Source organism: Galleria mellonella, unplaced genomic scaffold, assembly GCF_026898425.1.
Source record: "Galleria mellonella isolate WM207_F2 unplaced genomic scaffold, CSIRO_AGI_GalMel_v1 utg64, whole genome shotgun sequence".
NCBI lineage: Eukaryota > Metazoa > Arthropoda > Insecta > Lepidoptera > Pyralidae > Galleria > Galleria mellonella.
The window spans coordinates 2,511,917-2,535,902 of NW_026442133.1; the positions used below are offsets into that span (position 1 = coordinate 2,511,917).

General features: G+C 31.9%; 2 protein-coding genes across 6 annotated transcripts in view; both read right to left on the minus strand.

Moving 5' to 3' along the window:
• The window catches only part of LOC113512452 (uncharacterized), a 140,763-nt gene that overhangs the window by 49,794 nt on the left and 66,983 nt on the right, over nucleotides 1–23,986 (minus strand). For all 5 annotated transcript variants that reach the window (XM_026896342.3, XM_031907093.2, XM_031907092.2 and 2 more), the window contains exon 3: nucleotides 9,966–10,130. In XM_026896342.3, coding sequence (XP_026752143.3) covers nucleotides 9,966–10,130 — 165 coding nt within the window. The remainder of the gene's footprint in view (nucleotides 1–9,965; nucleotides 10,131–23,986) is intronic.
• On the minus strand, nucleotides 16,303–18,937 carry LOC128201849 (uncharacterized). Its single transcript, XM_052900040.1, has 2 exons — nucleotides 18,716–18,937; nucleotides 16,303–18,477 (listed from the first exon to the last, which is right to left on the minus strand). Exon 2 carries the CDS (start codon nucleotides 18,471–18,473, stop codon nucleotides 16,434–16,436), a length of 2,040 nt encoding a protein of 679 aa, XP_052756000.1. The 5' UTR covers nucleotides 18,474–18,477; nucleotides 18,716–18,937; the 3' UTR covers nucleotides 16,303–16,433.

Below are 23,986 nucleotides of genomic sequence, written 5' to 3' on the forward strand. Positions count from 1 at the left end.
GATCAACGATATTAAAAATAGCAAGTAGTATGTAAAATAATTCATAAGCTTAAGATTGTGCTCAGTGGCGTGCCTTGGGAGGTTTAAGTCTATCAGTGGACTGAGAAGTAGGATGCTTATGATGATGATGATGATGACGTAAAATAAATCAAACAGGAAATTTTGAAATAAACTTGTAACTGTATCTTGAAAAACTGTCAGTTCAGAGAGAAATATTTTATAATATTCATTCGAAAATAAAAGACATTAAATTGACAGGAGCGTCGTGTCGTTGGAACAGCTTTTGCTTATCAAATTGATAAAGAGGAATTTAAAAAGAAATTGTAATAAACAAGCGAAATAAAAGCAAACAGCTTTGTGCAATATCAAATGTTTAAGTAGTACAGATATTTTTTCCTGAATTTAAATAGCAGAACAAATAGTTTAATAAATAGTAGAACAAATAGTTTAATAAATAGTAGAACAAATAGTTTAATAAATAGTAGAACAAATAGTTTAATAAATAGTAGAACAAATAGTTTGAATTGGTTTGAATTATAATGAACCCTATGTTTGTTGTCTATTCAAATTTGAATATGGTACACTAAAAATCATCGCATCGAAATTGCAATTTAATCCTTTGAGAATGAATATATATTTGCGGCATTTGAAGTTGAGAATCTGGGTCCGCGGTGTAGTTAAACAGTTAAAGTGGTATCACACCGGATGGTAAAAATCTCTGATGATTAGAATGCGGGTCTATATTTTGGCAACGCATGTTCATCGCTACACAACAGGGCAATGCGGCCTCTTTTCTGGGTAATCGACCAGTCGGCGGTGACCTCAAGGAAATTATCTATCATATAAAAATAAATCTTTATATAGGTATTATAATAATATCTGATGTTTAAGGTATAATGTTCTAATGATTAAGATATATATAATTATAGGTAATATTTATGCAATCATAGAATTATTGTTTGTTATGTGGATTTCTTTCAGCTGTAAGAGCAGTGAATGTTTCAACCACCGAGTGTTCTCAACCCAGCACCATTCATTACTGTTGTTTAATTAAGGAGTAAGCGCTCGACAAGTTTTCCGTTTGTACTCAAAGAAAAGAAACTTGAATACTCGAACTGAAAGAAATAAAAAGGGGCGAGAAAATCTGAGGCAACTCAACGAAGAAATCACTGCGGCAAAGGGAAATTTGCAAACAAATTATTACAGTAACAATTTGCATGAAATAAAAACGGTATGTTTTTAAATTATGCAGGGTTTAATAAATTTTTCGTTTGCAGTTGGTATTGACTTGAAGCCAGAGTTAATAGCTTCTATTGATACGAGAGAACAATTCATTGTAATTCATTTAGTTTGTTCTATTGAAGTGCATAAAGGTTCAGTATCCAAAGGGTATCAGGAAATCAATTAAGTTGCATTGTTAGCCCACGATATAATTACAGTCTATTTTATTTAAATACAGAGGAAATAATGGAATAATCGTTACAAGAAATGTCAAGATTTGAAGACCATTGTTTGATTTGTGTTCTGTTTGAGATTACATTATTTAAACAATTTATACAATGTCTCTTCGGCATTTTCTTGTATAAATTGTTTAAAAGGCGACAACGCAATTCCAAACTTTCATTTACAAGATGTATTATTTGTTATTTATAGATTGTATTTAAACAGCCGTAGTATATATAGATAGATTAGTAATTCATCTGAGGTCTGGAAAATATATTTCAGTTATAGATAAAAGTCAGCGGCAAAATAAACAAAAACATACCTTATTCTAAAAAGCTAACTTATCATAGATAATGTCATTAGTTACGATTAATCACATATGAAAACTCCAGCAGGTTTTGGTAATAGTTATAAAATATTTATGTAAATATTAGAATCATAATGATATAGAATAAATATCTAATAAATTAGCAAATGAATAAAATTAGAAAGAGAGTAATATAAATATATTTAAAAAACTTCTAAAATCTTTGCTGATAGATAAAGCTTATTATACAGTTACCGATTTTTTTTAATAATAAATAGATTTGAATTTTAAAGTATATAAGACTATACACATTTTTTTAATTATTATTCAATTATTCTATGTCTTTTTATTGATGATTGAATATTGTACTAGAAATTACATAGGTTACTTATTATTGTAATTATCACAATCGCGCCAATATTAACGTTAATTCGGAAGATATCTAAGTTAATTAATTAAATTCTGCTAACTTGCAATTTCGCCAATTTGAGATTTAAAAATTTACAAAGGTATAATATTACGCGCTATATACGCGCATAAAACCTCTCTGGATGTCTACAAAAAATAGTTTTTTAGTCACGAGTCTGTAACACGTAAAAATTTGTTATTAACAAATTGTATATTTATTATAATCATGATGGTAAATATTATATATTTGTCACCCAAAATCATTATTAACTAAATATAATATAGTGTAGTATAATATAATGATTCTAAACTTTCTAACCTGGTTATAACTTGCAATTGTTTTGCAGTATATAGTATATTTAGTATATAATAAGCCTTTCTTATTGTATACTTTTTAAATTTAATCTGTGCAAACTTTGTTGGTTGGGGTAATAAATCATTTTACAACTGTTATAGGTGCTTTAAAAGTTGTTTGTCTTAATAAATGGAAGCATAAGCGAGGGTGTACTCCTTTTAAAAGTACTTTGATTAGATTTTTCTTCTATTCGGCTGTCGGTAGTTGCGTAAATGATCTGGGACTTGCTATGCCATGGGAGCTCTAGTCCTTGCATACAAATTGAACGTGTAAATGAGATAACACCCGGACTCACCCGGCACGCAGAGGTGGTTACAGTGAACCCGGATAACAGCAAACCGTGCTACAATTTCAGATAGCAGTGTTTTCTCAAAGGAAAATACGAGTAGAATGCTGGATACCTACCCAGCAAATACTTATTTGGTTTCAAATACTCGTGGCAGGACATCGCAATTTTATTGCTTTCTTTAAAAGTGAATATTAACTCCGCAAAAAAAACAGCAACTTCAACTGCGAATAAACATGCAATAAACTCGAGATGATTCGTAGACATATTACATTGAAAGTTGAATTATGCATCTACAAGTAGATATTACGCAAAAATAAGAAGAATTTATTTTGCAAAGTAATATAGCTCCAGTCGTCACAAAAGTAATACGAGGCTAACTAACACGGGAGTAAACCTTCGATTTAGACTTCGGTTTAAAAAAGAATTATCTAAATCGATTCAGAATTAGTGACGTAATAAATTTAGTCACAATAAAAAATATGGATCAACAGAAAATATCTTCCTTTCGGAAGTCGCTTAAAAAGATATTTTACCAGACAGATTTAGACTTTGTAGTAGTTCGGTTCATTCAATATATAATTATCTAGTCGATTCGAGACGTAATTTGAACAGCTTACAAAATGAAAGGACTATTGAGGACAAAACTCTGCTTGTCTAAAGTAAATGATGCCATAATAAAATTAATTTAAAAGTTACTTCTCGCTAACATTTCGAATGAAGGCTACTACAAAATACTTTATTTATCATCTTAATCCATTCACGTCGCTCTGTTAGTTATAGGTCTTTCCCCATAATAGGCTGCGCAAACGAGAGACATTCTGTGCGTGGATAAATTATCTTTAAATGCGTCGTCTTGAGCTCCTTGGTTTAAGATAATCTTCATCATCAATAGTCCAGTCATAAGTTGATTTTGTTCTACAAAAAATCCCCGACTTCAATTTGAATGTGTTAGTCCGTTGGTTTATATAAAAATTGTTATTTTGATTTAAAAACTAAATTACTGAACAGGTTTGACAATATTTATATGATGCCCCATTGCTGGGATCAGATATGCTTTCAGATAAAGAATTTTTAAAATTAGTTTATAAAAAATGGAGTTTTGAGGTAACAAATATGAAAACAATTTAATTACGTTCTACAAAAAAAGAAACCGACTGAAACATGTAGCAAAACCAGGTAATTTTTTTTTGTAAACTAAACTACTGAATTGATCCTTTATATAAAGAATGAATTTTCCATATCGGTTTACAACTGACGTAGTTATGAGGTAATATACATAAAAAAAAACAACTGAATTAAGAACCTTCTTTTTGAAGTCGGTTAAAAGGATGTTACAAAGCATATGTGTTGCTCAACATACGTATAACAAACTTTTTCATGGACAAAAAGTCCATAATATACTTAGATTTTATGAGGAGGAGTTAGTCAGTTATTTTCACGTGGGTTAGGCGGCTTTTTATACAGGTTTATTTGGAGTTTTGCTTTTAGTGTATTGTACTTAAAAATACGGTCTCATTGCTGGCTACTTATATTGCATATCTTTATATTTGTATCTATATCCACGTAAATAGTTATTTGCTGTCTTTTTCAAGATCCATATCTAAATAGTAAAATAACTCAAGCAAATATCTGCACTACATCATTTCGATTGGTTTTATTTGATAAAATAATACACATATTTCATTCCGAACATCATTTTTGTTATTTATGTATGACAGAGCACTAAACATGAATATGGGAAGTAAAAAATAATACTATATTCCAAACTGTCGCGCTTATTTCCCAAGGGATTAGCTAGAGGCAACGGGCGCTATAGTCTACAGTCTTTGTATTATAATACCAACAAAAGACCGCAGCTTCACTTGCTCGGATCCTATTGAGCCTTTTCGTTGTACTGTTTATAAGGTTTATCTTCGTACTAATTCCTTTACAGTACGTAATAGTCAGAAAAAAAAAGAAGTAAATAGATATTTATGAATTTTATTTGAAAACAAAACAGCCATTTTAGTCGTGATCAAATAAACGCAACACTGTCGTTTGTAAAAAGATTTGATTTAGAATTTACAACACGTAAGTAATTGTAAAGAGTCGGTCTTAGAATTGACGAATATTTCAGGAATATATATATATATATATATATATATATATATATATATATATATATATATATATATATATATATATATATATATATATATATATATTAATGACATTATTGTTAAGTATATAAAAATAGATAATAATAGTCTTGTGTATGCGACACCATTAATGTAATTACAGTTTAACTCCCATTAAAACTCAGTGTGTGACACAGAATTGGATCATACTGGTAGTTTTAACGATATGTTTCCACATGAACAGGTATTATAATGTAGCCACAACAATAAACCTTGGTGGTGTAAAGTTACAAAATGTATAAAGTGTCCATGTACACAAAATACGTTCATTTATATTAATTAATAGAATCTATAATGATTATAATGTGTAAGCAAGATTGATAGTATTGAAATAGATGGTTCACTCGTCAATTGGGATTAGGGATGGAATAGCTTAGGCCAACGTTCGAAACATTGAGGTTTATTTTCCGTGCTATTATCTACAGACATAAATTGAGTGTCAGTCAAACGCAAGTCCATACGCCTCGGGTCGGAATGTTCCGTGTAATGTGTTGTCATTATAAAATAAACTATGGAAATTCGTCATGTCTGAAGATTTTAGCTGGGGGCTGTTGACAAGTTGGCGTAAATGTATGTACATACAAAATGGAATCGTTTGCCACAAATACACTTTTAAATACGTTTACGATTTTGTTACCATATATTTAATAACTACTAGTTGTATCTCGCTGCTTCACCCGCGTATACATAAAGTATCCTATGTATTAATTTGGGACATAAGCTACCTGTGTACTAAATTTTATTCAAATTGGTCGAGTAGTATTTGTGTGAAGGAGTGTCAAACACGCATTCATCCTTCAGTCTCTATAAACTTTCGGATTTATAACATTAAAAAATTATTTATATTTAAACCAGTCTTTTATAGGGCGAGAAGTAAACAATTACATCTTCCTCTGTATGTTTCCTACATATAAATTAAATGTAATACAAAGTATAAACTAATATGTTTTTTTATTCGTTTGATGGATGGATGTTTGTTACTCTTTTACGTAAAAACTATTGAACGGATTTAATCGAAATTTAATTTGAAGTTGATTAAAATTGAATGAAAATTCAGGGAGATGTAGGTTATATTCTAAGTTACCACACAAGATATTTTATGTACTGATTTACATAGGTAAAGTCAAAAAGTAAAGATACATCTACGAGCAGTTTTATCTATTGTACATTTGTGGTATTTTCTTACGTCTTTTGTATTATTGAGATATTCTGTACTAAACTTTTGCAATATATTTTTAACTATTTTATATGACTAGTGATTAGTCACGTAATATTTACGTCTCTATAAATCTGTAATTTTTTTCATTTTAATAAAATTACTCTATTTTTCCATTTAGAGATTATAAACTTAGCGGTGGCAGAGGAATGACTGTTACATACTTCTAGTTTTAATTTATTCTACGTAATATGTAAATTTTTAAAAATTCTAAACTATTGATTTTAATATCTGGTCATTGGAAGGCAGATGTAGACAGCCATGGAATATTAACTGATCTATAATTAATGGTCATTTGCTTTCCTATGGCACTTAGCAAAGGACAACGTTAATTAAAAAGTTAATGGTGTCTGTTAATGGATTCGAACCACGTTTCTGCCCAATATCCTGTTAATACAACATCGGAAATTTTAACGGTATTCGATTTTGGACCGATATCACCAATATTCCTTTAGGAAATTGAATTAGCACAGCTTTGGAACAGGTGATTTTTATTCAGATTCAATTCAGTTTAATATGATTTGGTCCATTCGAGTACGGTTATTATCTAAATGTCCGCTGTGTTAAATAATTAACTTAAATAAAAGATATTTCGAGTACTGAGTTTGAAAGAAAAAATATTATTAAATTATTATTGAACCATTAATAAAAAATGCAAAATTAACAAAACTAATAAAATTAATATGACTAAAAATCTCATAGTTATAATTTAAAAGATTTCAGATTTCATTAATTGTTACTTTTTACATTTCTAAGAGAAAGCATACTGGAACCGAACATTCGAAGAGGCGACCTTATATAAAGGGGAAATGAGTTAAAGATAAATTTATATAACATTCATTAAATAGGAGACCTGTAATACTGAGAGCATTAGCTGTTTAATCAATGTCAATATATTTAGGTTTTATTGGTATTACAATGTTTGATTTATTGTTGATTGGCTAATAGATCAATTATCAATTGACTAATGTGTAGTATATAGACATTGACATTTGCATAGTAATGTATGTTTTATGTAAGTATTAAAATTCTTTGAATTAATTAATGTACATATACATTTAGCATTCTTGAATTATGATATTAAACAATTAGAATTTTGTAAGAAAACAAGTAAAGATTAGCATTAGAATTTTTAGCAAATTTAACAATTATACCTTAAAGTACTTCGATGCTTCGATAGATTCCATAATAAAAATACTATTAATAAAACCTGCACTTACATATTATTATATGTTTTAAAATTGACTCTGAAGATTTTATAATTGAAGTAAACACAAATGGTTTTGGAAATGTTTGTTAGGCAACAAGCAGTAGTTTGAAGAAAGTTAATACTGGCACGACATAAACATTTGCGGAACAACTGTTTGTCGGATGTTTTGAGGCACTATCCATTCTGAAAAGCTATATTTGAACTCTCGCGTGAATAAGGTAAATTCGCTTGCATTTCACATGCCGAGATAAATATCGGAGAGTCGCGGGACAGATTGCTGCGTGCCCACGATGCTTATCTTGAGAACGGACTGGAATAGGAAACTGATATTGTTTGTAAAATGAACAATTGTAGGAAACTATATTCTAGAGTAGAAATTTTAAATTTGCAAAATAGATAGTAAATTTAACAGATAATATAATATTTTCTAAGTTTTTTCTAAGACAATTTTTTCAGTTACCTCCTGGTATTGCAGGCGTTCATAGGCAATGGTAATCGCGTCCATCATGGTGGGCCGTATGCTTGTTTGCCACCTTATTCGTACAAAAAATGTACAAAATATCGAAAAATAAGATTGGTAATTATGAGAAAGGTTTTTATATATTACTAGCGGCCCAGTACGTGCTTCGCTACGTATAAAGTGAAATGAAAAAAAAATTAACAAGAAATTCATTTATTCATACAAAAATATATTTTATTAATTGCTACTACTTGATACTTCTCTGTTTCATATTGTTTCACTAAAAATGTAAAACAACAACATATGGAAGAGGGCACTAACTCCTGAAACACAGGTTTTTTCATACCTACCTCGGGAGTTAGGGACTTCAAACTATATTGTAACAAGGAGTGAAATAAAGATTATTTATTATTTATGCTAGCTATTTTAAAACTTAATTCAAAAAAAAATGGCTGGGGGTACCGACTCGGGAACAGGCAATATAAAGTTGGCCATGTGAAAAACATGATTCCTCCTAATTTACACCACAAACGTTAAGTACTTGCCCTTGGGCCTTGTTAATGACATCGTAAATAATAAACGCATAGGATATTGTAATCGTTTGTTTTAAAATGGCATCAATACGCGGTATCAAACAAACTTCTCCTTTTGATTTATCAGTTAAAATCGTAGCTTCAATCGAATTTGGCAATAACTATTTCACTGTCAGTCTGGTGCCATTACACAGTTTTGGTGGATTAATATTTCGCAATAATATAATCAAAGAACCACACACATATATATAGTATACATTTGAACAATTCAAGACTCACCGTTTGTATGAATACACTCAACAATATGTTTAAAAATATAAACACAAAGCAATAATTATCGCTGATAATTTGCTTTAATCGAATCACGTCCAAAATGAAATGACCGCATAAATGACATAACAACATGCTATGTATATCCCCATTTTAAAAAAAGTTTAAATTTTACACAAAAATCCCCATTAACAAAATGTTCTGCCATTTATTTAATTCATTTGTTACAAAAATTGTGATGAAGAACCGCTTGACCGATTTTGTGCAAACTTCACATAAACCATCAACTAAATAGTCCGAATAAAGCCCCAACATTTGGTTTGGATAGGTAGGAAAAGTAGCATTAATTTTTATATACATAGTTGTAGTTTAATAATGATTACGTCAGGCGTTTTAAAAAGTTTGTAGTGACAAGAGGGCACTTGACACAACAAGATGTCAATTGTTCGCAACTTTTTGAATCCGTTTAGAAGTTATCGAGTAGGTCGCTTTGACCATGCCTCTGGCGAAATTATGTAAGAAATAAAAATTAAATGACAAATTCATTTATGAAAACTTCTTGATTATTTTGTAGTATAACTAAATGACTGTTGATGATAGGTGTCTAGGGAAATAAAACATAATATATTAATGTAACTTAAGGAAAACCTTAAATTACCCAGTAGTCTAGCTAGAGAAGTAATTGTACCTATGTTCCTTATTTAATGAGCAAAAACGTAGCTATCTTTCTACCCATACAGATTCTAATAAAGAAGGAAAGAGATTAATGGGAAATTCTTCATGGAGGAAGAGGTGATTTTTCTGATGGGGAAAAATATCCTTATGATAAAGATGACTCCCGGGTTAATGGGTAAACATTTTTTTCTTTTGTTTTGTATTTGTGTCAAGAGCACAATATGGTTCATATATTCCAGATTTTCCCGTAACGCTAGCTTATTTAATATGATATTATAATAACAGCAATAAACGCTTTGGAGACAAATTCATGACTTAGAATCAACTAAAGATTCGTTTTGTTTAAAGCAAGGAAGACTTTTATATAATATTAACAGGTATTATGTATTTTATTAGGTATATTTCTCACTTCACTGATCATATTATCTTCTTTTCTGAACTAAAATATTATGTTCTTTAGTCATCTTAAAGCCAAAGTACGACTAACGAGACCACATAATGTTAATACTTCTAACATGGTTCTGTTCTCCTAGTATTTAATCTTATAGTAAATGTACAGCTACTATAGCAGTGTATATTAGGGAATGTATCAATTGAAAAAAAAAGACTTGAATTGACTTACCATCATTGATAAAGGGATAGACAGTACGGAGCTCGGCTTCGTATGCTTCGAGGGAGATTGGTGGAACTATGGGTGGGACGTAGTCATCTTCTGGAGATCGCTCAGATCCGTAGCCTTGATCAAAACCAGGATCTTGCAGTTTCCAGACAGGCTCCGCATCTGAACCTGTAAAAAGAGGGGGCGACTAAATGGAAATGAAATTTGCTTACTTAAATTGAAAGTATTTATTTATGTTGTATAAACAACGTAATTTCTTATTTATAGCACACATTACGATTACCTGTAATAGTGAATACTCAGTCGTAACTCAGGTTGAGAAATAATAGTTCAATATTAATAGGATCATGGTAGGTTAGTCTAGGTCAAATAGTAGCAGTAAACATTAAGAAATAGTAGACGCTCATTCGAGCATATTAAGCATTGACCATAATAGTGAATCAAGTCGTAAAAGTTTGCACCGAGCGCGCTATAAAAACCAAGTCGTGTTCGGGCGAAGCTGGACTGGGTCGTTTGGACATCAATAAATTAATGGCGCATAATTAATTGTTTACCGATAACACAAGTAGTTATAAAGGATGTATTTGTGTATATTCTATAATATTCCATGTTATTTGTCTTCATATAGATGCCGGTAATTTCAAAGCAAAGACAAATAATTGAAGGGACACTTCAAAACTAAATAACGTATCCACAAACTAAAACAGTATCTGATGGACCATGATCATAAGTTAACTACCCATTTTATTAAAAAAATTCTTATCAATTAGAGAGGAGATCTGTAATTTTGATTATTTTGATGTAATTCAAGCTATAATAAAACTATATTGATTATTGCAACTAATAAATATAGTTACCCAAATTAAAATTACATGGTAAAGAGGCATTTCACCATAGTCCTTAGGAATGGCAAAGTAATAGAATAGTAGCACGGGCGTCACTGTATATTATTCTCAGATATACATGGTGCTGATCAGAGACAAACGGGCAATTTGTATGTAAACAGACAGTTTGTTTGATATTCTAAACTGCAGAAAATACACTGAGCATAATGTTTACAATTATTTATCTAAATAATGACCCGCTCCAACTACACACGGCTCTAATTTACTAATGAGCCATGAACATACATTTTTAGACAACTTGATTAAAAAACATTAATCATTGATTTATCTACATATAAAAATGTTTACTTGGGATGTATTATACTTATACACATAACGTGGTTCAGAAGAATTGAGTGAGCAAACAGGCAGATGTATAAAATGAAGATTTTTTATATTGACAATAGAATGGAATGGATAACAGAGACAATCAATTGAATGGATTATCATTTAAGATTTTTTTCTTTTACAAATTCTTTTTAATAATAAGAGCAACATTTTAATTTTTAACTGACTGAAAAAACATAACATATACATTATTTGATAACTGTTTTATTTAGGACCACTGGTACCAAGATACGTAGGTATTTTTAATCTATGGTTTTTATATTTGAAACACTATCAAACTGAAACTATTCTTTTTTGAAATCGGTTAAAAATTTGGTTTTATATTTGAATTATGCTAATTATACCTAACTTATAGACCAGTCGGTGGACCAATAGTATAATGTAATATAGTGTAGATGAATTATTAGTGATAAGTTAAAAAGTATAGTACCTTACCGTTCATAGCCTGGATGAAATATTTCAGTTCACAAAAGCGTTTGAATTTCAACAGCGATAAATTTATGTTGACAAAGGGATAGGGACGGTTGACTGAGGCTCTACAGCACCCTTTAAAACAGATGAGACCTAGTAATTGTTATTACACTACGGTACAACAATGTATGGTTCGTTGACAGAATGTCTGCAAACGTCAGCATATAGCTCACGGAAACCAATGGACACTGTCATATGTGATGTGTAACCTATGTCAAGACACGCAATTATTTTCGTTCAAACATTGATAGTGGAAAACTTTCAAGAAATGTTCCAGAATTTTTTAACGTATCATACCTTATACGTTGAAAAATCCAGAATCTAGTGATGGGATTTGTAAAAGTTAAAGCTAAATTGTAAATCCTGTTTCTTGCTAATATTATAAAGACGAATATTCCTGTCTACAGTCAACTGGTAGATATAAGGCTATATGGTGTTAAGTCTGCTTTCTAGGTGTATTAAAGTTAAATAAATAAATGTTTGATTGTTAATCATGCTTGAACGGCTAAATTGGTTTGTATGAAGATGCTCTGACTTATCCTAATTTAATATATAATGCTTTTAAAACATTTAAAAACATTTTTTAAATCATGGAAAGAAATGAGGTTGTACCATGGGCACCACAGTACACTTATGATGTCTACAGATGATGTTTGCCATTTTCCATCAAATCAGATTAGTTAAAAAGTTTGGAAGTTACTCCCCTTATTCATAAAAACGTCAAACTTGTCATAAACCTATTTTAACTATTGAAGTGTTTTGTCCTTTTCTTTTGCACTAATTTCTGAATTTGAAACACAGTGACAAAACACTGTAATTTTTTCATTGCACATTTCCTCTACGAAAAGCTTCCAGTGGCATGTTCACTATGGCTGGTTTAATTGTTATATCAATTTCTTATCTGTAATCTGTGCTTATACAAATATGATGAAAATATTTCATCGCTCTATTTGCAGTTTAGTTTCACAAAGATACATTGAACAAATATGATGAAGTTGAAGGTTCGCCACCTTTACATAAGTACTTGAGTTGAAACTTCTTGTCCTAAGTAAATACATTAAAACTCTTTAACAGAACTTTTAGATTACAGAAGACTTGTAAGATGATAAACGTGTAAATAAACAAGTCCGCGAACTTAAATTTGTGTAAACATTTACTCAGGCGTACCACAAGACACGGCTTGCATCAATTTGTTTTAATGTAAGTGATCATGCTGAAAACATAGACCGCGTGAGGTTCCTTTTTGTAAGAAGGTTCATGTTATTACTATTTTATGTTGATACATTACATTACATTTGGACTTCGTAAGATTTTTTGCTATCTTGGTAGATTATGTTGATATAGAATCCGGGCATACGACACTAAAGGTAATAAAATAAGTAATAAAAATTGTCACGGTGTAAAGAAAAAGAATTATTTTATAAGATGAAAACCAATACAAGATCATTATGGATAGAATAGTAGGCTCCCAGATGTGTCGGATTCCGGAAAAGCAATGCCTAGTTGCCTACCCACCTATGCGGAATACGGTGATTTCGTCGAAAATGTGAAATCGGCGGTTCTCTAAAATACGGTAATGGGTGTGTGTGGTTTCAAGAATACCTAAATTATACCTACCGTAACGTAATGTATAGAGGAAGGCTGGTAAAATATCGGTTTGCGTGCAGTGGATTAGTAAACCGTTTCCCTAGAATACGCCGTTACTAACTTTGATTTACGCCATTTGCCCCATGCTATGGGTACGGGCGCCAACACAAGTATCGAACTAGCTATTTTACCATAGTGGCATTAGCTATTCGTAATAGAAATGCTTTTACAGCGGAATCTTTGTACGGTTATGTACGTACTTGCACGGAGAAATTTATGGAAATGTGCAGGTAGTATGTAATTTACAAATTACATTTTTAGAGTAGTTTTTAATTTGCTGTAAAATACAGTTTGTATATAGAATGTATTTACATATTGTTTTTAAAACTTATGCCCTTTTTTTTTCAATGTCTATGTAAAAACGAGAGATTAAATGAGTCGTCACACTAATTTCAATAAAGACAGGGTGGAGTTTACTTTGGATGCCGGAGAACACTAAATGAATTGTTGAAAAAAGATATAGTGAGTTTTGCGTGTCAGACTGTGTTGAACAACTCAGAAGAGATTAGCAGCGAAGAAGAGAGTCCTTCAGAGTCAACAATAACTAAACGAGATCCAGCTACTCATCTCCGACAACACCAGTATCTCCGGCCACCGCGATCTCCGCCCCCAGCCCCGCCCGCACTGACGTCATCACGGACTATGGGAGCTGCAGCCCGCAGTGCGAGGCGAGACGCTGTGACGCAAATCGTTAAATGCCCCCTGAAGAAGTCGAAACAATTGTCGGAAACAACACAGTAAATTTATTAATCTCCCGTTTTTATATAGGTATTTACATATTGTTATTAGTAGATACAAATTGGATTATACAGAATGAAATCAAAATAATATGCATCAAGATAACATTGAATGAAAAAATATTGAAATTTCCATACTAACTATCTAGTTAGTTAGAACATGTTTCGCTGTCGAGCTGAACATGTTTTTTCTGCAGATTAATTTTTTTTTTTAATTATTCTAGAAATTTTATGAAACCCGTTCTTATAAAAACCAAGTTCTTCAGTAGAACTATCTGCAATCAACTAGTGAAATGTTTGGAATGATCTTCAGTTATTTGTTACTCAAACGAGCCTAAATGGCAAAAGACATTTTAATGAAATCTGGTGCATAGATAAATCGAATCCTAGCTTAATATATATATATATATATATATATATATATATATATATATATATATATATATATATATATATATATATATTTATATATTATCATTATTGATTATTTGTATTATTACCTTTTGAACACACAGTTCTATATTAAAATAGATTCATGAACGTGGAGCAAACACTCTATTGTCTCTATCTACCCCAATGTGTGATAAGCGTGACGTATCTGTATATCATTTTGTGTATCTTTCAGTCTTCCTCGTTAGAAACCGAGTACGAAAATAGATGATAACCAACAATGTGAATACATAGGTATGTTGTGTTTAATATGCACGTGTAATTAACAGACGTGTATCAGATCCCGTATTACGAATAAGGCAAGAATGGTTTTGCTTAATACCTGTTCCAAGCAATTCGGGTATATGTCGATTAAACACGGTATTTCGAGCAGGTATTGCGTATTCCCTCTGTCTATTCATGTTCATTTTATGTAGAATCGTTTCCTTTATTCTCCATTATATTAAATCTTGCAGGTGTTAGTACCGAGTATACTTGTTTGCTACGTAATTGCGAGTATAATAGTCTAAAATTCGAAGTGGAAGCAACGGAAACTAAGAATCCTCATTTCCGTTATTTCTAACACGAAATAATTATATTAAGTTAATAAGTAAGTACTTTAAATATTAGTTAAGATTAAAATAGAAGAAAATAGATAGTGACAAAATAAGATTAGTAAATGTACAATAATTTATTTATATCTTGTGTTTATGTAATATACACAATATTGTATGTAGTGTTTTATACATGATATATGAATATATATTATGTATAAGTATGTTAGCAAATAGTGTATGTTATGATCTGAAAAATATATAGTAAATATAATATGAGGACTTATATTATATGAGGAATTATATACTATGGAAATTAAATGGTGTCCCTGGCGGCGTTATCGGTATATGCTGGCGAGGCATCAGTGAGGCCCATCGTGATGAATTGGATCAGAATTAATTACAATGCTTTCCAGGGAGCATGGACGTTGACCTGATAGGGTATATTGTTAGACTCCATTACTAACAATCCCTTCCCCCAATATTATGTGAGGTTGTCACAGGAAGAAGAAGAACATGGATTGTACTACTACTTATGTTCTACTTATATTAAATTGTTGGTGTGAATTCTTCTAAAAGGAAAAAGTGGAATATTAAATGAACAAAGTTGCGTCTGTTTTCATGCTACTTATATTTCTGGTGTAAATTCTTTAAATATGAAAAAGTTCCGGTAAAAGCATAAAGAGAAAAAAATGTCGACCACAAAATGTCACGTATCATGGCTAACACTGTGAAGGACTGATAACTGGCTCATTAAAAAATTTTGAAAGAATTTTCTGTAAGAATATTTTAGTTATTAATACATAGATTAGTAATGTAAAGAAGAAAAGACATACGAATCAGTAAAATATAAGATGTTATAGCGATATAAGCCTGTTATTGTTAAGAGGAAAGTCATTGTCGGGAGCTATGAACAAAAAATCTGTTTTCGCGTTTTGAAGTTTTAAGTTATCGTAATTGGTTAGAGTTACGCGTGTAATACCTGAATATGTAGGGGAGGTAGGGGAGCATTGGGCACTTTTTTACATAAATGTTAATAAAACTGTTATTTTTTATCATAATCAAAATTTTATTCCTAATATAGGGAGCACACATATTTGGTAGTAATTATTATTAAGAAAAGTTTCAATATTGTAATTAGTTTCAAAGTTACAAGAGATCTTCGAACACATGTCCAAAGTGCCCAAACCTCCCGGCGGTCGGGAGGTTTGGGCACCCATGTAGGGAGGTTTGGGCACTGTATTTAATATGCACGAAATTTTACTATACTACTAGGCTTAAGTATTATATAACATTACTATAAAAAATTGTAATACAAACATTTTTTCTTATCATAGATTTTAGAAAAATTTAACAATGTGACTTAGAATCAGTACTGCACGATGTTAGACTTAATTAAACTTATCTTATATTTGGTATGATCCATAGAGGCTTGTCAAATTTATATTTTAAGCTGCCACGTTTCATCCATGTCGTTGGTGTAGGCAATTTTGTCTTTATATCCTCCAGGAGGACACTGGCTACGTCCTCGATGTCAGGAAATATAAAAGTATTTCTTAACTTACTCACTCTCATAAATTTTACAGTTGCCATCGTCTGATTAACATCTTCGATTATTCCAACATAATGGTAGACAGTTTTTTTGGTGTCAAATTTCACTAATACAAAGTTATTGATCTGGAAATTTCTATCCAGAACGATCACATCGTCTTCATCAAAATCTTCCGATTCAACAACGATTTCGTCAGAAACTGAAACATTTTCTATTTCATCATCGCTGCTAATTTTCCTGTTTTTCTCTAGTTTGGAAGTAAATTCATCAGCAAGTTTCGGAATTTTTTTCTGTCCTGTATTTTTGAAGCATTTTCTATTTTTGTTGAGCTCTTTGATCTTATTTTTTCTTTGTCTTTCTTCTTCTTCCATTTCTATAAGTCTTTTCTCGGGTGTGTCCGTCAATATTCTAGTTTTTCCCTTCTTCCGTTTCATACCCTGCAATTTCCTGGGGCCGGCCTTCGGATACGGTCTTACTACATCAGGTGTTACATTGACAGTGCCACTAATTTGACTTGTAGAGGGAGATTCCAGTTGAGATGGCCCAATGACTTCCACATTTGAACTTGTACGATCCTCTAGACTCTGATTTTCCCCTGTTGAAGGCTGTTCAGTGACAGGTTGGTCTGAAATAGATTGTTCTGAAGGAACATTACCCTCTTCCGACAAGCAGCGATCAGTTATAAAAGAACAAGCGAAATCTTCATCGGAGAAAATATTTGAATTCAATGGCCATATGCCAGATTTTTCAAATCCACTTTGAATATTCTGCAACTTGAATGCTAGTGGAATGGCTTTTGCTGCTAATTTTGGTATTTCATAAATTGTTACTGTTTTGGCCGGATTGCTTACCATCCAATCTGTTACAGCAGTGTTATAATAAGTTTTCAGTGGTCCATAGACAGTCAGGTCTAGAGGTTGCAGTTTATGGCTGCAGTGTGGTGGGAAAGTCATTAAAACAATGCCTGATTGTTTGCAAAAATCGAGAACTGGTACTGAAATATGGCTCTCATGATTGTCCAGCAGCAAAAGAACTGGCGATGAAGGCGTTGGTTTTGCGTGTTTGGCGAAATGGTGAATATATTTTAAAAAATTTGGTGATGTCATCCACCCTGAAGGATGTGCTGCTCCATCTGAACCAACAGGGGCATCATTTAGCATATATGTTTTGAAATTAACCCGTGGGAATATGAAAAATGGTGGTATTGAGTTACCCAATGCATTAATACCGCAGCAAACCGTTACAAGCGTCCCTCTTTCAGCTGACGTTACTTGCCCAACTTGCTTAGTGCCTCTGAGAGCAATCACTTTCTGGGTTCGTTGCACCGTTGATAATCCAGTTTCGTCTATATTGTAAATAGACTCAGGGCCGAAGCGATGCCGTTCATACACAGTTTTAAGATTTTCAAAAAAATTTCCGACATTTGTCTTATTGAAGCTTGTGGCCCGTGACAGACTGGTAGCCTCTGGTGTCCTTATCGAAAGTTGAGGCTGTCTTTTAAAAAATCCCCTTATCCAGTCTTTGGATGCAAGTTTCTTCTCTGTCCAGTTATCTGGTATTTTCTTTTTAATGGCAGTGGCGTATTCATAAACCAATTCGCGTGTTTTCAGTTTTGATAGTCCATGGTTTAGTTTAAAAGATGTTACAAGATATTCCGAAATTTTCTCTTCTTCATCTTTTGTGAATATTTGAGACGATATAAATTTACAAGAATTATCTTTTACGACACCACCCTGCTTGATATACCTTTGAAGGTTAGATCTTGGTATGTCATATTTATTCGCAGTACTTTTAATTTTAGCACCTTTGGAAACTTCTTCCAATGCGCGCAAAATAATATCTTTAGGGATTTCACGTCGCTTATTTTTCTTTTTAAATGAAAACGGCATTGTCCTAAAAAGAAATGATTAACCACTCAATCCAATAGGCATAGCAAAAAGACACCAAAATACACTAAAAACAGAGCCAAACATGCCCAAACCTCCCTCCTACCTGCGTGCCCAATGCTCCCCATAACCTCACTTTTCAAATAGATTAGAATAAGATTATTTTTATCAAATGTAGAAACCTAATTTACAGGCAAATATAATATTCATTAAACACAAAAGAAAAAGATAACACAGATACTTACACGTTCTTGCAGATTTCTTTGATAAGTTACATCAAATCACAAATAAAATATTTACTTCTGTACGCAGCAAACCGTTACGCGCATGTAACTTGACAACCAAGTGAAATGACAGCTGACACTTTAGATAAGCGGTGTTGCTAGTGAATAAAGTATAGTGCTGTGGTAGAAAACAAAAAATATCTATGAAAGTTTTGGAGAAATGAGGGGGTGCCCAAACCTCCCGACTGCCCAATGCTCCCCTACCTCCCCTATAAGATAAGCTAGAAAGAACATATACAAAATTACATATTTACACACTTATGTGTACAATCCTACTCTTTTACATTTTACTATTTATATGTAACTTAATATTATAAAATTGCCTCTTATAACTCCCATGGGAAAGGACTTTACCTATACTCACTTATCCTCACTATGTGAGTACGTTACTAAGTCTACGGATAAACAACAAATACATATAAGATTAGGTATTTGTCTTATAGTATGTATGTACCAGGCTTTTTGTTTGATTTACACCAGGGAATGGTGAATAACGGCGCGCCATTATACGATTCCTCTTTTTGGATCCAATATCCGATGTGTTATGAATAAGCTTTGGCTTTGTGCGCTGTAAGGTTTTATTTATTTTTGTTTCATTTTATCAAATGGGTATACTTTTAAATGGCTGCGATGTGTATTCATTTGGCGATACGGGTTATTTACGATGTCCAATAAATGGTATAGGTACTACATTTATTCTAAAAATTTTGGTATCATTTGAAGGGTTATTAGGTCATGTTTCATGACATGATATTCACCTACACATATTTCAGACAGCTGTTGTATTTTTTTAACCTGGGAATGGTTGAAATATGGTGGCTATTTCTATGGAGTAAGGTATATTTTATTAGAATTTCTTTTTTGTACATCATACCGAGATGTTACTTAAATAAAAGAAATATGTACTTATTGGCTGATTTATTAGTAACATAATTATATTGCAAGCAATATATCTTATCAAGGTCAACTTATACGCGATTCTCCTTGGAAACAATCGTGATAATTTTTTGTGGAATTTGTCACAATGAGCTAATTGGCCTGCTTTCATCCTCACTTATCATCTCTCACTGGTGCCTCGCCAGCATATGTTGATAGCACAGGAGGAGATACCATTCCATTTTTAAATTTACAAAAAAATAAATTGCTTCGCGTAAGCCGTCACTTTATTTAACAACATACTTGTAAAATAGATCAAACGAACGGTCGATGTGCACAACGAAGTAACTATTGCCTATAGACATGTAAGTTGAAGATCACGGGTATCACAGTATAACTGTAACGCTCATAGTATATCCTTCATGAATTAACTAAGGTGCCTTAGTACCTAGTAATTTTATTGCCACTTCATAATGAAAGTGCTTGGAGGCAGAAACACGAGTGGGATAGAGGTATAAACAAGTGTATTACGCTTAGCAAACTGTAATAAGGTTATAAGAGAATTAATATTATAAATTTTAAATAATTAGTCGTATGGTCCTGGTATAAAATGGACTATCCCTTCCTTTTCGTGGGTGTCGTAAGAGGCGATCAAGAAAACTTAATGGTTTAGGGATGGGCAGCACAAATTTCTTTAAACATCACCAAAGATTTACTGCTGTTGCCAATTTGCCTGTATGACAATGTGACAACTACTGATAAAAGTCCCCTTATGGAGAAGGCTTGTGTTCAGCAGTGGACAGTTAACGGCTTATATGGTATTATAAATTCAATCCATTGTATAAATAATAATGATGAATCGATTCGTATTTAGCGAAGATATAACGTACAAATATAAAAATAAAGTTGAATTGAGAAGTTAAAGATACATACGACCTATTATGATACATATTTATTTATTTAACTCTTTATTGCACCATAACATAAAAAATATACAATGACAATTAAACAATTCAAGTGAAATAGAGTAATATATTAGGTCGACCTCCACGTGGTTCCCTCTGGAAACCATCGTGAACAATTCTTGTTGAATTCGTTACGATGGGATAACTGACCTACTTTATCCTCACCTATCATCCTTCACCGGTGCCCCGCCGGTGTATACCGATACCGCGGGTGGGGTTACCATTCCATTGTCACTTATTAAAAAAAATACAGTAACATAAAATACAGATTGAAATGTATACGTAAAGGTAGATACAAAAGGCGGTCTTATCGCTAGGGCAATCTCTTACAGACAACTTTTGGTTAAAGGAGAACAGACAGAAGTGGGTAGGTGGCGCAAAAGTGAATTAATAATTTTTACAAGTATAAAATACAAAAACATATATAAAACATACCACAAAATATACCGATATTACACCATAACTTTGATTCTTCGTTAATAACAGCGCGGACAAGAGACAACTTACGATAGTATATTTAGTTGAGGACAAAATAAAGGCTTTTCGTCCCGAAAGGACGTGATAACAGTGACAATAGCTTGCGACGCCTCTCTGTCTGACACAATGTACAGTGGCGTACATAAGTGCTACAATTTTATTGAATTATGAGTTAAAGAAATAAACAATTCGTCGGAGTAGCCCGCCAAAGATTGTGGTGCTGACAAGAATAAACTATGAGTGTGGGTCGTTGACTTATCTATTGGCATTACAAGTTTCAATGTTTACTCTAAAATCTTGGACATATAACGGTCAGTTTCAATATAAATATATTTTTATTTTAATTATTGCTTTTAAACCGAAACACAGCCATACAAACAACTGCTTCACGGCAGAAATATGAATGAGACAGGGGTACCTATACCTAAGCAAACGACCTTTGTACTGTCTCCCTCTGATATTATAGGTGTGTTCATTTAACATTTATAGTTTTGATTGTATTAACATGCTCATCACACCCACACTTCCGACATATCGTGATTTCTATGAACGTTGACGTCACACAGATGAGACAAGACGAGCTGTGTACTCGTATATCGCAAATTTAAATGACATATTCGTGGAGGCGAAAACAAACAGTTTACATTGGCTCGTTTAGTCAAATATCCAATGATGATATGAGTAGATAACGTATGAGTATAAACACAACGAGTGTTCTTCGACTTTGGTATAACTATGTAATAATATTCTTTTTAATAATTTTATTTAATATTTTTTTTAATATAATATAAGCGGGTATTCAAGTAACACGTAACGTAATTTTACGAAAGGAGTCTTGTAAAACGTTACGATGCTTTACAGGGGTGGCAGGGGAGTTCGAACAACGCGTTATGTAACATTGTTTTATTTAAATAAAAAAAAACTAGAGAATTAAAAACCTTTTATGTTTTACAGGGAATCCCTCGACTGTATTGTACGTAATTTTTATTTTGTTTTCGTTGTCAGTATTCGTTAGTGTTGTGACTTTTGGGTAAATTGGTTACTTGGATGTTTAGAGAGGGGTACAGAAAAATACGGTGCGTTACATGGGGAAAAAAGGGTTAGAAATCTTCAAAAATTGCGCTACGTAACACTCGAACGTCTCCTAATAATGTGCTAAAGATTCTGACACAAATACCGAAAATACACTCTTTTTTTGACAATCGGGTAAAAATATCTGATTCTATCAGAATTATATACAATGTTTGATTTGTTTCAACAAATTTATCAAATGTTTCAGCTACAGGCTGTTGATGAATGTTAGTGCTTTCAAAACTTTATATTTTCTCATTAATCATATCATTTTGGAGGATCAAGAGTGTTTGTTATAATTAACATCAATATTAGGGGCGATTAAATATGACAGTCATTCAATGGATCTTCTGTAGAACGGAGTTTGATGAAGATAAATTCAGCTCATGTAGCTTAAAAGCCATTGTCGAGGTCAAAGCAAATTCTCAAACATGAAATTTCATCAATATTAGTGGTTGAAGTCACACTTTTTATAAAAAAATATGAAAGCAGTATTAATGACATTATATCGTTGAAAGTGTTACGTAAGTAACTAGTCCGACATATTAATATGTAGCGCAAACTAAACTAAACAGAGTTTATATTACGAGTATTTAAACTTGTAAACACATATAATTGTGTATAAAACACCAAGATCAGTGTAAACAAATATACTCATCAATGCAAATATTAGTATGTTTACGGGGATCGAAACTACAATAAAAAATATGGTAAAGTTGGCACGCACCATAAAACTATAGTGAAAAATATATCACTATACAATCAAAAACGTTTTAGATTGATTTTTAGATTCGTTTTCTTGGTGTTGATTGATGAGAATTCCAATCTAAACTACTGTTTATAATAATAATAATAATAATCTTTATTTGCTTAAACACGGTAAAGTTAAAGATGTTACATTTGTCAAAGAACATTCGTGCTTAGCTAACAAGGTGATAGCATGCAAAAATACATTTAAGGTTAACGATTAACATTTTGTTTTTTGTTTAAAAAGTCTTTTACATCATAAAAACTATTTATATTCAGCCAAGTATACAATCTCTTTTTAAATAAATTCACATTTAACAATTTTAATTCAGTCGGTATTTTATTATATACTTTTACACACATAGCTAAACAACTTTTTTTATATTTAGCTAGACGAGGAATGTCATCCAGCACGAGTCTATTTGGATTACGTCGATTCCGTGGATATATATCAGTAGCTTTTTTAAAAAAATATTTATTGCTGTGTACAAACATACTAATTTCATAAATATATAGAGACGGTAGTGGTAACAAACCAAGCTTCCTAAATACCGGCTTACACGATTCGCGAGGTGAAAGACCATACAATGCTCTAATACATTTTTTTTGGGCAAGAAATGCTCTATCTTTTTCCGTACTATTGCCCCACATTATGAGTCCATATCGTAGTATTGATTGTATATATGCATTATACGTTGTGATTGCTGTTTTAATATTTGTTACGTTTTTAAGTCGTTTAAGAGCGTATACGAAAGTATTAATCCTTTTAGAAATGTATGCGATATGAGACTTCCAATCTAAATTTTGGTCTATGTTGATTCCTAAAAATTTTGTTTGCAGCACTTCTTCGATGTTCGCAACTTTTAATTTCAAACTCGTATTATTAATAGATTTATTGAATTGCATATATTTAGATTTATTAAAATTAATTCGTAAATTATTAAGACATGTCCATTTTATTATTTTGTCAATTGTATTGTTAATTTGATTCTCATGATTCATAATAGTATTATTTTTCCTATCAGTAATCACAATGATAGAAATATCGTCTGCAAATAAGATACATTTATGGTCAAATATATTTGTAATGTCATTT

Excerpts from the sequence above, each read along its gene's own strand:
- LOC128201849 (XM_052900040.1), bottom strand. The coding sequence starts at position 18,473 with ATGCCGTTTTCATTTAAAAAGAAAAATAAGCGACGTGAAATCCCTAAA.